Genomic DNA, 15,820 nt, shown 5'->3' with positions numbered 1-15,820 from the left:
ATTTTTTTTTGCTAGAGATTCTTTGTTTAATCTTATTTGAAAGGTAGAATGACAGAGAGATCTTCCATCTGCTAGTTCACTCCTCAAATGTCTGCAACAGCCAGGGCTGTGCCAGGCCAAAGCCAGGGGCCTGGACTCCATCCAGGTCTACCAGTGTGTGGTAGGGGCCCAAATGCCTTGGCCATCTTCCGCTGCTTTCCCAGGTGCATTAGCAGGGAGCCGGATGGGAAGTGAAGCAGCCAGGACTCAAATGAGCACTCATATGGGATGCAGGTATCACAGGCTTGACTCACTATACCACGATGCTGGCTCCTGCTATGGATTCCTGTGGTCCAAGCATCTTGAGTTTTTTCTAATCAACTATATTTTGTTGTGTTATATGAAAGGGGAGGGGGTTGTTTTAGGTGTTTACCATTTTTGCAGTTAGTCTCCCATTTCAGTGGTAGGCTTTTCTTGTCATAAAACTTATTGGTTCAATTCTCTCTGGAAAGGACCTCGACCTCAAGCAACCATAGAAGCCAGCACATCGCTCTCTGCCTTTCCAACATCGCTTTCATGCTTCCCTGGCAGTTTGCTCAGTTTATACTTTTTACACAGGTAAGATGACAAACTATTTAAGCTGAATGTTTGTTTCTAGAGAAGTTTTGAAGAATGATTACTTTTATACCTTAAGAGATTTTCAAAATATGGAATACATTTTGTGTAAATGAGTGATTTAAAAACATGTTCTCCAGCTGCATCTATTTTGTTGCAAATGTCAGGATTTCATGTTTTATGGCTGAATAATAATCCATCATGAATATATGCTACATTTTCTTTGTCTAGTCATCAGTTAATGGACATCTAGAATGATTCCACATTTTTGCTATTGTGTATTGGAGCTGCTATCAATACAGGAGTGCAAGTATCTTTTTCACATGCTGATTTCATTTCCTTTGGATATATTCCCAGGAGTGGGATAGCTAGAGATCATTATGCTAAGTGAAATAAGCCAGACCCAGAAAGATAAATAGCACATTTTCTCTTATTTGTGGAAGTTAATATATAGAGAGTATAAAAATTGTGTGGATGTCATATCATTTGGTATTTAGTCATAAATATTGCTGTACTGAATCATACCATTTAAGTGACAATGTACTCTTCTTTTCCCATGTTAAAAAAAGAGAGAGGTGGAGAGGAGGGAATACTGAGGACTCTTGGGATACTAGTAATATTTTGCTCTTAATTTGTGTGTTGGTTATGAGTGAGCTCAGAGGTCAAAAACTCATTTATCTATACATCATGTGCATTTGCTTGGTATGTATACTGTATTTCAACAGACTGTTTAAATAATCTGGAAAGTAGTATAATTACACATCCTTGTAGTGTAGATCTTTGGCATTATTTTTATTCACAAATTTTCTGATGTTTGAGATCACCTCTGTCTGCCCACCTGTAGATTTTCTTTCTGCCTAATGAATCTATGTGCCAACTCTACAGCATGCCAAGGTTAAGACCTGCTCTTAACAGAAGGTGTTTGTGCTTCTTATCCAGCCAACTTTTGGCTGTTTTGTCTGGAGAGCAGACTTCTGATGAGAAATATTTTTCAGAGCTTTAACCATAATATTGCTTAAATAAATTGAGACCATATCCTTTTGTCCAAAACAACTAAATAAATAATGTCAAGAAACTGAACTGGGGAAAGGATAATTTAAATGAAATTTCATGATACTCAGATTTTCTGTTACTGCTCTTTTCCACTGACAATAATACTGTTCTGTTTTGGAAGTGAGAAATTAGCCAAACAGCCTCATGCTGCCACTTCTCCGTAACCTCAGTGTTGTTAATTGGTGCTCCATGTTTAAAGTATTCTCTCTGTTTTACTTTCTTATTGTTGGCCCCTTCAGCTTTTCCTATGATTTTCATTATTTGCCCCCATAAATGTCACTGTACACAAAGCAATTTTGTTAATTCAGTGGTGCTAATGAGGTTAAGGAACTCTGGGTAAATTTGATACTGTTTTAATGATTGTCTAGCTATTCAAAGCATGTGCAGGACTTTATTTTTATTAAGCGATACAGAGTTTTGTTTGTGTGTGTTTTCCTGCTAACAGGGATAATTCAAAGTTACTTTTTTGGGGGAGAGTATTATAAGAATTTATTATGAATTGTATTTTTCATAGATTAGGATTAAAATTAATCCACATGCCCTAAACTTGTCTGAGAAATGGAGGTTAAGGAGCCAAGGATTGGCTGCATTTCAGAAGACAAAAATGATAAGACAGTCATAGAAAACAAGAGTATTTGGGTGGTAATTTCTTAGGCATTACCATTTTAGGCATTGGGAAGTTGACTTGATTTTCATAACTGAGTTTAAATTTTTAGTGTTCTTTTTTTTAAAGATTTTATTTATTTGAGAGGTAGAGTTATAGACGGAGAGAGAAAAAGGTCTTCCATCCACTGGTTCACTCCCCCAGTGGCCGCAAATGGCTGGAGCTAGCTGGATCTGAAGCCAGGAGCCAAGAGCTTCTTCCAGGTGTCCCATGCGGGTGCAGGGGCTGAAGGACTTGGGCCATCTTCCACTGCTTTCCCAGGCCATAGCAGAGAGCTGGATGGGAAGAGGAGTGTCCAGGACACTAAGTGGCACCTATATGGGATGCCAACACTGCAGGTGGCGGCTTAGCCTTCTACACCACAGTTCCAGCCCTCTCTCTATTTTTATATTCAGGAATACACAGGTGTGTAGGAAAGATTGTTAGCAGTAAGGAAAGTGAGGAAGCTAGTTGCAGAAAGGAGATTGCAGAATCTGAAGTGACAGAGACTGGTTATCAGTTTAACTTAATTTCTTTACATGACTGATTCTTTGTTTAGGAGAGTGTATTTCCATGTCCTTACTCCAGCTTATAACAAGAGTATCTGTGGTCCCTGAAGTTTCTCTTTTAGCAGCAGCAGTTTGGGCAAGGATTAGTTCTGGATGTTCTTGCCTCACCACTGGAACTTGAATTAAGGCTGCTTGAATCTAGGGGCCAACACTGTGGTGTAGCGGGTAAAGCCACCGCCTGCAGTGCCGGCATTCCATATGGGTGCCAATTCTAGTCCCGGCTGCTCCACTTCTGATCCAGCTCTCTGTTATGGCCTGGAAAAGTGCTTGGGCCCCAGATCCCATGGGAGAGACCCAGAAGAAGCTCCTGCCTCCTGGCTTTGGATCAGCCCAGCTCCAGCCGTTGGGGTCACTTAGAGAGTAAACCAGCGGATGGAAGATCTCTTTCTCTGCCTCTGTCTCTCTGTGACTCTGCCTTACAAATAAATAAATAAATCTTTTTTTTTTTTAAAAAAAAGAGAATCTGGGGAATTCTGTGGCCATCAGGAATTCTGTGTGCTCTGGGAAATGTCACTACACTGTTGTTAATAGAACACTGCAGAACCTGATCTGCTGACTTTGTAGCTCCCTTCCCTGGGCAACCTGTTAATGTGGAGTGTCTGAGATTAAGCACATTGTTTAATCACATCTGGAGTGGAAGAACTGTAAGTAAACTGGGATGTACCTATGGGGGATGCCATAACTCTGGTGTTCCCCCAGTAAGGCAACTCTGTGAATTGGTGTTTCCTTTAAGGAGACTCCTGGGGGTTGTGGTGCTACTGCGCCAGGGTGGCCTCTGCGTCTACCTGATGTGATCACATTACTTTATTCCTGAGCTGTCACCTGGGGGTGAGGCTGCCATTTGGGCTTGTGTGTAGATGCCTGCTGGCGAGTCCTGTTTCTTGTCCCCAAGCTTTTGGAGTCAACTGAAGGCTGAGGGTGTACTTCAGGAGACCCTCAGTGGGCACTGACATAAAGAACTCTGATTCAACTTCTGGAAGACAGGGGACTTGGCAACAGCTATGGATGCGGGTGCACCACTCTAAGCAGCTGGCCTCCATTCTAGCTTATTAGTGGCGTGGCTCTCTTCTATAGGAATACAGTCATTTTCTCTCATGGCCTGCTTGTCCAGAGATTGTTGAGTCAAGTCAAAGGAGTTTCAGCATCAGCTTCCTTTGTCTGTAGAACTAGCCTTCAGCCACGACAAGCTTCTGGTCAGCTCTGGTGTTGCACAGTTCCCAGGTTCAAAGTCTTCTTGCCTGCATGATGTGCCTGTTTTCCATGCTATTTCCATGCTATCCTGTCTTTCTTCAGATTAGTATTACAGTGGTTTCTTGGAGATGGCCACGTATCAGTAAACCTCAGAAGGGTTTCTACCCAGAAAACTCCTGGCTTTCTGACGAGTTTTTTCCCATTCTGGCTCTTCACCAAACTTTGATTTTCATACACTGAGAGTCTGAGAAAGGACAGTCTTTGCCAAGCCAAATAAACTTTTCTTTTAAGAACAGTGGATAGTTGTTTGCCTTTGATTTTCATTTCTTGGGTAACTGGATGGTCCCCTTACTAGAAATAGTTGCAACTTCTGCTACTATGTTAGCTTTGCTCATAGTTTTGTCTCAGCTGGACCCTTGCTGCTTATGTAAACTCAGCCTACTAGTTGATTTCTCCTTCTTAGCTTGATTGTGTTTTCTTATCAAAATGGTTAAAATATAATATATTCTCATATATAAGCCAAATTGCAGGAATCAAAAATTAGCTTACCACGAGTTTTATGTTTCCAAATCTCTATAAACAATTTAAGATGTCTGCTTCCACCTCTGATTTCAGAAGCAAAACTTGTTCAAGGGCTTGAACAGGTTCAAAACTTTTTTTGTTTCTTGGAAACGACTTTTGGCCTACCTTCCTGCATTCTTATCTTGAGGCCAGTCGCTCGAGAGCTTTGATGAAATCTGCATCTGGAGGCAGAAATAGAAGCCAGTTTTCTGCAAGATCCCAGAAGAGTGTTAACTCTGTGGTTGTATCTGAATTAGAGGACTCTCACAAGCAATTCAGATGGTGACATTTCAGGGACTCAGCAGAAGTTTTACCTGTGAAATAATATACTTTTTAGCCAAAGCTTAGTTGTGATTTTAAGAAGAGTAGTTTAGATTGCACGCCCTAATGATAATGCTCTAGGGGAGGAAGGACAGGAGGATTAACACCGTATTGGAGCTTATTTCATCTGCTCCTCGTGGCAGGCCTGGCACATAGGTATTGCGTATTGACTTCCTCTTAGAAATAAAGACACTGAGGCTCAGGAGATAAGTGTAAAAACTAGTCTGCCTGAGTGTGAAGCACCTACCTTTGTCAATTTGTTTCTGTTGCATATTTAAGTATTTGAACTGTCCTCTCTTAAAGGTTACACACACTTGACTACGTTGTATTATTTCCTTGCAAAACTGACTTTGGCTTTCATGTAACATTTATTAAAGAAATAGACATTTGAGTTCAACCAATAGTACTAGAACAAAATAAAATACTAAAAGGGATAAAGTATTACATTGAACATCAACAGTCAGGAGGAGGGCTGATCAAGTCACTGTTTCTCACAGTGTCCATTTCACTTCAACAGGTTTCCCCTCTGGTGCTCAGTTAGTTGTTTCCCATCAGGGAGAACATATGATATTTGTCCCTTTGGGACTGGCTTAATTCACTCAGCATAATGTTTTCCAGATTCCTCCATCTTGTTGCAAATGACCAGATTTCATTGTTTTTGACTGCTGTATAGTATTCTATAGAGTACATGTCTCATAATTTCTTTATCCAGTCTACTGTTGATGGGCATTTGGGTTGGTTCCAGGTCTTAGCTATTGTGAATTGAGCTGCAATAAACATTAATATGCAGATAGCTTTTTTGTTTGCCAATTTAATTTCCTTTGGGTAAATTCCAAGGAGTGGTATGGCTGGGTTGTATGGTAGGGTAATATTCAGGTTTCTGAGGAATCTCCAGACTGACCTCCATAGTGGTTTAATCAGTTTGCATTCCCACCAACAGTGGGTTAGTGTCCCTTTTTCCCCACATCCTCTCCAGCATCTGTTGTTGGTAGATTTCTGAATGTGAGCCATTCTAACCAGGGTGAGGTGAAACCTCATTGTGGTTTTGATTTGCATTTCCCTGATTGCTAGTGATCCTGAACATTTTTTCATGTGCCTGTTGGCCATTTGGGTTTCCTCTTTTGAAAAATGTCTATTGAGGTCCTTGGCCCATCTCTTAAGTGGGTTGTTTGTTTTGATGTTGTGGAGTTTCTTGATTTCTTTGTAGATTCTGGTTATCAACCCTTTATCTGTTGCATAGATTGCAAATATTTTTTCCCATTCTGTTGGTTGCCTCTTCACTTTCCTGTTTCTTTTGCAGTACAGAAACTTTTCAATTTGATGCAATCCCAAATGTTAATTTTGGCTTTGACTGCCTGTGCTTCTGGGGTCTTTTCTAGGAAGTCTTTGCCGGTACCTATATCTTGCAGGGTTTCTCCAATGTTCTCTAATAATTTGATGGTGTCGGGTCATAGATTTAAGTCTTTAATCCATGTTGAGTGAATTTTTGTGTAAGGTGAAAGGTAGGGGTCTTGCTTCATGATTCTGCATGTGGAAATCCCGTTTTCCCAGCACCATGTATTGAATAGACTGTCCTTATTCCAGGGATTGATTTTGGATCCTTGATCAAATATGAGTTGGCTGTAGATGTTTGGATTGATTTCTAGTGTTTCTGTTCTGTTCCGTTGGTCTATCCATCTGTTTCTGTACCAGTACCATGCTGTTTTGATAACAGCTGCCCTGTAGTGTGTCCTGAAATCTGGTATTGTGATGCCTCTGGCTTTGTTTTTGTTGTACAAGATTGTTTTAGCTATTTGAGGTCTCCTGTGTCTCCATGTGAGTTTCAGCATCATTTTTTCCAGATCTGAGAAGAAGGTCTTTGGTATTTGGATTGGTATTGCATTGAATCTGTAAATTGCTTTTGGGAGAATGGACATTTTGATTATGTTGATTCTTCCAATCCGTGAGCATAGAATATTTTTCCATTTTTTGGTATCCTCTTCTATTTCTTTCTTGAAAGCTTTGTAATTCTCATTGTAGAGATCTTTAACACCCTTGGTTAAGTTTATTCCAAGGTATTTGATTGTTTTTGTAGCTATTGTGAATGGGATTGATCTTAGCAGTTCTTTCTCAGCTGTGGCATTGCCTGTGTATACAAAGGCTGTTGATTTTTGTGCATTGATTTCATATCCTGCTACTTTGCCGAACTCTTCTGTGAGTTCCAATAGTCTCTTAGTAGAGTTCTTTGGATCCCCTAAATAAAGAATCATATCATCTGCAAAGAGGGATAGTTTGACTTCTTCCTTCCCACTTTGTATCCCTTTAACTTCTTTTTTTTTTTTTTTTTGGCCTAATAGCTCTTCAGTGTTTAAATTTTAACTGAAAAGTGATCCCTGTTAAATATAAGAGTGGGAATAAGAGAGGGAGGAGATGTACAATTTGGGACATGCCCAATCGACTTGCCCCAAATGGTGGAGTTAGAAACGTGCCAGGGGATTCCAATACAATCCCATCAAGGTGGCATGTACCATTGCCCTCTCACGAGTCCAAGTGATCAATTTCAGTTCACAATTGATCACACTGATAGGTCTAAGAGTCAAAGGGATCACACAAACAAGACTAGCGTCTGCTAAAACTAACTAATAGAATCAAAAAGGGAGAGAACAATCCAACATGGGAAGTGGGATACACAGCAGACTCATAGAATGGCAGATGTCCTAAACAACACTCTGGCCTCAGAATCAGCCCTTAAGGCATTCATATCTGGCTGAAGAGCCCATGAGGGTATTTTAGGCATGGAAAGCCAAGACACTCTGGAAAAAAAAAAAAAGAAGAAGAAGACCTAAATGAAAGATCTCTGCAAGTTAGATCCCAGTGGAAAGAACACGGCCATCAAAGAAGGAGGTACCTTTCTCTGAAGGGAGGAGAGAACTTCCACTTTGCCTGTGACCCTGTCGGAATAAGATTGACGTCGGCAAACTCAAAAGGCTTCCATAGCCTTGGCAACTCATGACTAGAGCCTAGGGAGATTACTGACGCCATAAACAAGAGTGTCAAATTGTTAAGTCAACAACAGGAGTCACTGTGTACTAACTTCTCATGTGGGATCTGTCCTTAATGTGTTGTCCAATGTGAAGTAATGCTATAACTAGTACTGAAACAGTATTTTACACTTTGTGTTTCTGTGTGGGTGCAAACTGATGAAATCTTTACTTAATATATACTAAATTGACCTTCTGTATATAAAGGTAATTGAAAATGAATCTTGATGTGAATGGAATGGGAGAGGGAGCAGAAGATGGGAGGGGTGCGAGTGGGAGGGAAGTTATGGGGAGGAAGCCATTGTAATCCATAAACTGTACTTTGGAAATTTATATTTACTAAATAAAAGTTAAAAAAAATTCTAAGCCACAAAAAAAAAATAGACATTTGAAGAACAGTTGTGTATCTTATTTAAATTATAATTCATTAAATCTATTCTATGATCTAATTGCTGTCCTACATAAGAATCCATATGATAGGCTTCTCATAATTAATGGCAATTTTAATTTTCATCACAAGGTGAACTTATGAACTTATTTTTAGTATCTTTCGCTATTTGATGAAATGACCTGACTAAACATAAACAAGTAAGAAACATCTGTATTTTTTCTCCCAATGCCCCTTAAAACCTATATCTTCAACCTATTTCTCCCAAAATTTAGATGCAGCATCAAGGGTTCCCATGTATTTTCCTTTCCTTTTCAATCTGATGAGTGTCATTTCATTAAATACAAAATCTGTCATCTTTAAAATATTGTGTCTTCCAGCCAAAGAGCATGATATGTACTAATTTTAGATCTTGATTAATTTGTCTAAATAATGTTTCATAGCTTTTTATTTTTATTTTTTATGAACTAAAACAGTAGTTTTTTTAAATATGTATTTTTAATTTCCTTTTTTAAAAAAATTTATTTATTTACTTGAAAGTCAGAGTTACAAAGAGAAGGTGAGGCAGAGAGAGAGAAAGAGAGAGGTCTTCTGCCTGTTGGTTCACTCCCAAGATGGCCACAACAACTGGAGCTGTGCCTTATGGAACCAGGAGCTTCTTCCAGTCTCCCACGCGGGTGCAGGGCCCGAGGCCTCTGCCCATCTTCCACTGCTTTCCCAGGCCATAGCAGAGAGCTCACCCTCCAGTGCTGTTGTGGAGGCTCTCAGCAGCTAGAGTCCCGAGCCGTGGGCACCTGTGCTCTCCACATAGGTCCACCATGTCCCTCTAATTACGGAAGAGTTTCCTCTGCTGTTTTTTCCCTGACTCTTCCCTGAGACTACACTTTCTCCACTTTCATTAATCTGTCTTCTCGCGGACTATCAGTAAGCGCCCTCCCTATTCTGCCATCTTGGAACCTCCTTAAGATTTTATTTATTTGAGAGGTAGAGTTACAGACAGTGAGAGGGAGAGACAGAGAGAAGGGTCTTCCATCCACTGGTTCACTCCCCAAATGGTGTCAACAGCTGGAGTTGCACTGATCCAAAGCCAGGAGCCAGGAGCTTCTTCTGGGTCCCCCACACAGGTGCAAGGGCCCAGGGACTTGTGCCATCTTCCACTGCTTTCCCAGGCCATAGCAGAGAGCTGGATCAGAAGTGCAGCATCGGCCAGTGCCGCAGCTCACTAGGCTAATCCTCCACCTGCGGCGCCGGCACACTGGATTCTGTCCCGGTTACCCCTCTTCTAGGCCAGCTCTCTGCTGTGGCCCAGGAGTGCAGTGGAGGATGGCCCAAGTGTTTGGGCCCTGCACCCCATGGGAGACCAGGAGAAGCACCTGGCTCCTGCCTTCGGATCAGAACAATGCACCGGCTGCTGCGCACTGGCTGTGGCGGCCATTGTGGGGTGAACCAACAGTAAAGGAAGACCTTTCTCTCAGTCTCTCTCTCTCACTGTCCACTCTGCCTGTCAAAATAAATAAATAAGTAAGTGCAGCTTCTGGAACTTGAACTGGAGCTCATATGGGATGCCGGCACTGCAGGCGGCAGCTTTACCCACTGTGCCACAGCACTGGCCCCTCTCCTTTACTATCTTTTTGAAGTTTTATAATTGTAGCTTTTCCTTTCAGGTCTCAGATCCATTTTTAGTTGGTTTCGGCATAAGGCTGTGTCTAGATTCATCATCATGCATGTGGATATCCACTACCAGCATTGTTTGCTGACAAGATAGTCCTTTCTGCATTGACTTGCCTTTGCTCCCTGTCAGAGCTCAGCTGCCTGTGCTTGTGTGGATTTGCTTCTGGGTCCTATATTTTGTTCCATTGATCAGTTTCACTATTTTCTCTGATACCATGCTGTCTTGATTAGTTTAACTTTATATTAAGTCTTAAAGTCAGCTGGTTGTCTCCATCTGCTTTTTAGAGTTTTCTCTTTGCCATTGGTTTTGTACAATTTCTACTCTGATATGCCTGTGTGGTTTTTGAAAACTTATTTCTCTTTGGAAGGATATGATGTGATAGGATACTTCATGACTCAATGCTTGATTTTGTTTACAAAGTTTGGGAAGTTCTGGGCTGTAGTACCTTTATTTTATTTATTTATTTACTTATTTTAAAGATTTATTTATTTGAAAATCAGAGTTACACAGAGAGAAGGAGAGGCAGAGAGAGAAAGAGAGGTCTTCCATCTGCTGATTGGCTCCCCAGTTGGCCGCAACGGCTGGAGCTGGGCCGATCCAAAGCCAGCAGCCAGGAGCTTCCTCCGGGTTTCCCCCACGGGTGCAGGGGCCCAAGGACTTGAGCCATCTTCTACTTTCCCAGACCACAGCAGAGAGCTGGATCAGAACTTGGAGCAGCGGGGACTCGAACTGGTGCCCATATGGGATGCCGGCACTGCAGGTGGCAGCTTTACCCACTGCACCACAGCGCCAGCCCCCATAGTACCTTTAAATATAGCTTCCAGCTTGTTCCTGCTTCTCTTCTTGATATGTAAAGTAAGATGTTAGGTCTCTTTCTCTGAAGGGAGGAGAGAACTTCCACTCTGACTACGACCTTGTCTAAATATGATCAGAGTCAGTGAACTCAAAAGGCTTCCATAGCCTTGGCAACTCATGACAAGAGCCTAGGGTGATTACTGATGCCATAAACAAGAGTGTCAATTTGTTAAGTCAACAACAGGAGTCACTGTGCACTTACTCCCCATGTAGGATTTCTGTCCTTAATGTGCTGTACATTGTGATTTAATGCTATAACTAGTACTCAAACAGTATTTTTCACTTTGTGTTTCTATGTGGGTGCAAACTGTTGAAATCTTTACTTAATATATGCTAAACTGATCTTCTGTATATAAAGAGAATTGAAAATGAATCTTGATATGAATGGAAGGGGAGAGGGAGTGGATAAGGGGAGGGTTGTGGGTGGGAGGGAAGTTATGGGGCGGGGAGCCATTGTAATCCATAAGATGTACTTTGGAAATTTATGTTCATTAAATAAAAGTTAAAAAAAAAAAAAGATGTTAGGTCTCTGCACTGTGTGCTCTAATACCTCTTTGTCCTTTCATACATTTTCATCTGTTTTACAATTTGTGCTTTCTTCTGGATATTTTCTTCTGACATGTCTTCTAGTTCATCACTTCTTTGTCTATGTTAACCTACTTTTAAACTCATATTTGTTCTTAATATTGGTTATTATAATATTTATAAAAGTTCAGTCTTTTTTTATAGTTTATACTGCTCTCCTGGAATTTTCAATTGTGTTATGTCCTTGAATCTGTCAAGTATAGTTTAACTTATGATGATGCCAGGCATGTTTTTGAGTGTTCTGCCAATTAAGAATGGATTTTACATTTCTAAGAGTTTTTTTTTTTTTTTAAAAAGAACATACAACAGAGGCATGACCTGACCCATAAAGCAGTTACCCTTGGTTTTTCACATACCAAGTTTGATGATCTGTGATCCAGATTCTGTGTGACTTGGTTCTATTGTCTTAGTGATAAAGTCTTATCTCCTCCTCCAAAGTGTGGTTATTTTTGACAAGGTGCAGATAGAATCTGAAACTAACTTGGTATTAATGTTCTCCAGAAAAGATTAAATTTGTTTTTAGCAAGTAAGTAAAGTCAAAACAACCTTGAAATCACCTTCTTGCAATTAGATTAGGGTATTTCAAAAGTGGGTTTCGGTCTTTCTGTAGGTTGCTTGATTTCTGGTTCACTTTCATCCCCTCACGGGGGTGCCCCAACTGCTGAGTCTGTTGCAAGGCTGCTTGGCTCACTGGTTTCTCCTGTCTCATCCGGCAGGCATCTGCCTCCTCACTGGCACAGAGAACAGTGACTCAGATTGTCATGCTCATCAGTGCGGATTTCTCTCCCTCTCCCTCTCCTTCTCCCGGTTTTATCTTCATAATTCCTTATTTGCCTTGTTAATACCCTGTGTCTTTCATACATGTGTTTTCACTTATTTGTGTTTATATTTTTCTAGCTATTCTAATTCTCAGTGGGAAGGTTGGTATTAATTACTTTGCTCACCGTTATTATGAATACTAGTGTAACTCTTCTCTTAAATTCACTTTGGCTGTGATTGGTCAAGTATTTGTTTTCTACAACTGTTTTCACTTTAGCTTTTTTCTATTTTCATTTCAGATAGCTTCATTATTTCCCATGTATGTTGTGGGGTACATTGAACCAAACAAATTTCAGAAGATCATTTATATGAACATGGTAATGTTGTTAATATCTTTAAGTGAACTATTAAAATAAGTTTCCAGGGTTTATAAAACACAACTGATTTATGGGGTACTTGCTCTTTGGCAGTACTTAATACATATGGCATTGATGATATACAGACAGAAATATGGAAATGTATAGTAGAGACCATATTGAAGCAAATTATGCTTTCAACTGGAGTGTAGATGTATTGTGTGCTCAAAAGCTTTTCATTATTCTATGTTTTATTCTTACATGACTCTTGAAACTGCCATTTTCCTCCAATATTTTATTTTATTAACACTTTGCATGAATATGATGCTGTCACTGAAATTGTATGTTGTTGCATTTTTGTTTTTGTCTTAGTTCCCCCACTCTTATTCCTTAAAAACATAATAAAGTGAAACTTCCTAAGTGATAAAAATCTGCAGTAATACAATAAAAATATAATAGAAACTAATGTTTAAAACTAAGTCTTTCTTACTATATTATTCTATTATTGAAACAATAGAAACGATAATTATTTTTTATTATTTTTTGCTATCCAAATAGTAGATGGAGAAAAACATTGACTTTTGTTTTATGGAATTATTGTCTTAAATTTTAATACTTAGCACCTGGCAGTGACTTGCAATTCTATTATTTTACTGAAATCCATTAGTTTTCTGTAGGCAAATGAAATTTGTACTGGAATTGGCTGTATGCCTCCAAAGTAAACATTATACTATATATATATAATTACTATAAAATATTTATATACATTTTTCACTTTTCAGATCTCAGTTCTCCTTTGTTTCATTCTGATGTTTGGAAATCCCATGTATTTATCTTCTTATTATTCTTCATCTTTGTTAACGACGTGGGTAAGTGTTGAGCTTACGAAGATTTTTTTTAACCTGTCAAATAGTGGGTTTGCCTGGCTACTGCAAGTGTAGGAGAGGAAATTGGACCCTCTCCTGATTGTCATTCATATGAAAGAGGTTTACCCCAATAAAGCCTTTTTCTATCTCATCTTTGAAAAATAATACAGTACAGAATCCTCTTTTCTTAAAAAAAGATTTATTTATTTTATTTGAAAGTCAGAGTTACACTGAGAGAGAAGGAGAGGCAAAGAGAGAGAGAGAGGTGTTCCTTCTGCTGGTTCACCCCGCAATTGGCAGCAACGGCCAGAGTGGTGCTGATCCGAAGCCAGGAGCCAGGAGCTTCCTTTGGGTCTCCCACACAGGTGCAGGGTCCCAAGGACTGGGGCCATCTTCCACTGCTTCCCCAGGCCATAGCAGAGAGCTCAGCTGGAAGTGGAACAGCTGGTACTTGAACTGGCGTCCATTTGAGATGCCAGCACTGCAGGCGGTGGCCTTAACCTGCTACGCCTCAGCCACGGCCCCAAAAATCCTCATTTTTAAGGAAGTGGCCAATTAAATAGTTTTAAATGATCATAAGGTAATAGAACTGGTTTAAAATATATCCCAAAACATATTTGGGAATCCTGTGAATTGCCTTCACAGATTGTGTTTCATTCTTTTGAATATCCTCAAAGCCTTCGTCTTTCTTTTGTTAAGATCTATTTGTTTATTTATTTGAAAGGCAGAATTGCAGAGAGAAAGAGAGAGAGAGAGAGAGAGACAGAGAGAGACGGAGAGAGGGATATCTCTTCCATCTGTGGCTTTACTCCCCAAATGGCTGCAACAGCTTGAACTGGACCAGGTTGAAGCCAAGAGCCTGGAATTCCATCTGGGTCACCCACATGGGTGCCAGGGACCCAAGCACTTGCGCCATTTTCTGCTGCATTCCCAGGTGCAACTGTGGGGAGCTGGATCTGAAGTGGAGCAGCTGAGACTTGAACTGGTGCCTGTATGGGGTGCTGGCATCACAGGTGACAGCTTAACCTGCTGAGCCACAGAACTGGTCCCTAAGTCCTCATTCTTCAAAAGTATGTTAGATTTTTGGAAATAAGCAAACTCCTATGAATAGAGGGGGCAATTGGGCTGGGTGATACAAATACGGATTAAAATATGATGTGGGAATAAACATTTAAACTAGCGTTTAAGATACCTACATCCCACATCAGAGCTGCCTGAATTCAGTTTCCAACTCTTAACTCCTGACTGCACCTTCCTGCCAGTGTAGACTTTGGGGGGCAGTGGTAATAACTGAATAGAGTTGGTTTTCTGCCTCATACGTGAGAAATCTGGATTATGTCTGACTCTCTGCTCCAACTTCAACCTTTGTGGGCATTTGAGGAGTGAGCCAGTGCATTCGAGTTTTGTCTATTGTCTACCTCTCAATTTTTAAAGAGTATGATCTCAGCCGGTGCCGCGGCTCACTAGGCTAATTCTCTGCCTGTGGCACTGGCACCCCGGGTTCTAGTCTCGATTGGGGTGCTGGATTCTGTCCTGGTTGCTCCTCTTCCAGTCCAGCTCTCTGCTGTGGCCCGGGAGGGCATCTCCCTTTCTCTCTCTCTTTCTCTATGTGTGTGTATGTCTCCTTTCTCTGTAACTGAATTTCCAATAAATAAATCTTAAAAGATTAAATAAAATAGCATGATAATTAATAATAATGATTTTCTTCAGAGATAACTAAATTATCTCTGAAGGCAGCTTAAAAAGTAGAGTTCTAAAGTGTTTTGAGCATGGCAAAATAACTGGAATGAGTATATAGTCTACTCACATGACTTTCATGGGATGACACTCATTTGGATATGTATTAAGAATGGTAGTTTAGTAAGTCAGTTTTATTATTTTGTAATCACACTCCTTGTACCCCCAAGTCAGAACCTGGAATGTTCTCCACTACCCCCTACTTCCACACTGATCAGAAATGATATCAACCCCAGTAATGCCGAAACACAGCACTTTTCCATGTGTGATGCAGATTAGATCTTTCGGTATTGTCTATATTTTAACATTTTTGCTTCCTACATCCTGTTGCATCATAGTAATTAATCCCTCATATTTTTCTCTTCCCCCAAACATATTACTCGTTCCTTTCAACATATTGTCAATTTTTCCTGCATTACTAAGTTACTAAGTGGAGAGTTCTGAATAGTGTGCTCGTCCACCATTTTATGAAAAATTTTACTTTGAAATATAGCACGGATACAGAAAACTATATAAAAGAAATATTTTAAGTGCTGATTTAGTTTTGACTAGTACTGATAAGTACTGATTAAAAAGTTGTTATTTGGCTAACATCCTTAAACTAGCATGAAGTCATAATTAGCCTTTCCCAGGCACTCTTAAAGCCCTCC

General features: G+C 40.2%; 1 protein-coding gene across 1 annotated transcript in view; it reads left to right on the top strand.

The window, feature by feature from the left end:
- Positions 1-15,820, top strand: part of LOC100341431 (putative C-mannosyltransferase DPY19L2) — a 94,580-nt gene that overhangs the window by 32,800 nt on the left and 45,960 nt on the right. Inside the window, 3 exon segments of the mRNA XM_008261630.5 lie at positions 492-597; positions 12,511-12,588; positions 13,350-13,436. Coding sequence (XP_008259852.3) covers positions 492-597; positions 12,511-12,588; positions 13,350-13,436 — 271 coding nt within the window.

Source organism: Oryctolagus cuniculus, chromosome 16 (genome assembly GCF_051225735.1).
Source record: "Oryctolagus cuniculus isolate XC-2025 breed Fujian yellow rabbit chromosome 16, ASM5122573v1, whole genome shotgun sequence".
Classification (NCBI taxonomy): domain Eukaryota; kingdom Metazoa; phylum Chordata; class Mammalia; order Lagomorpha; family Leporidae; genus Oryctolagus; species Oryctolagus cuniculus.
This window is presented reverse-complemented; position numbering and strand designations above follow the sequence as displayed.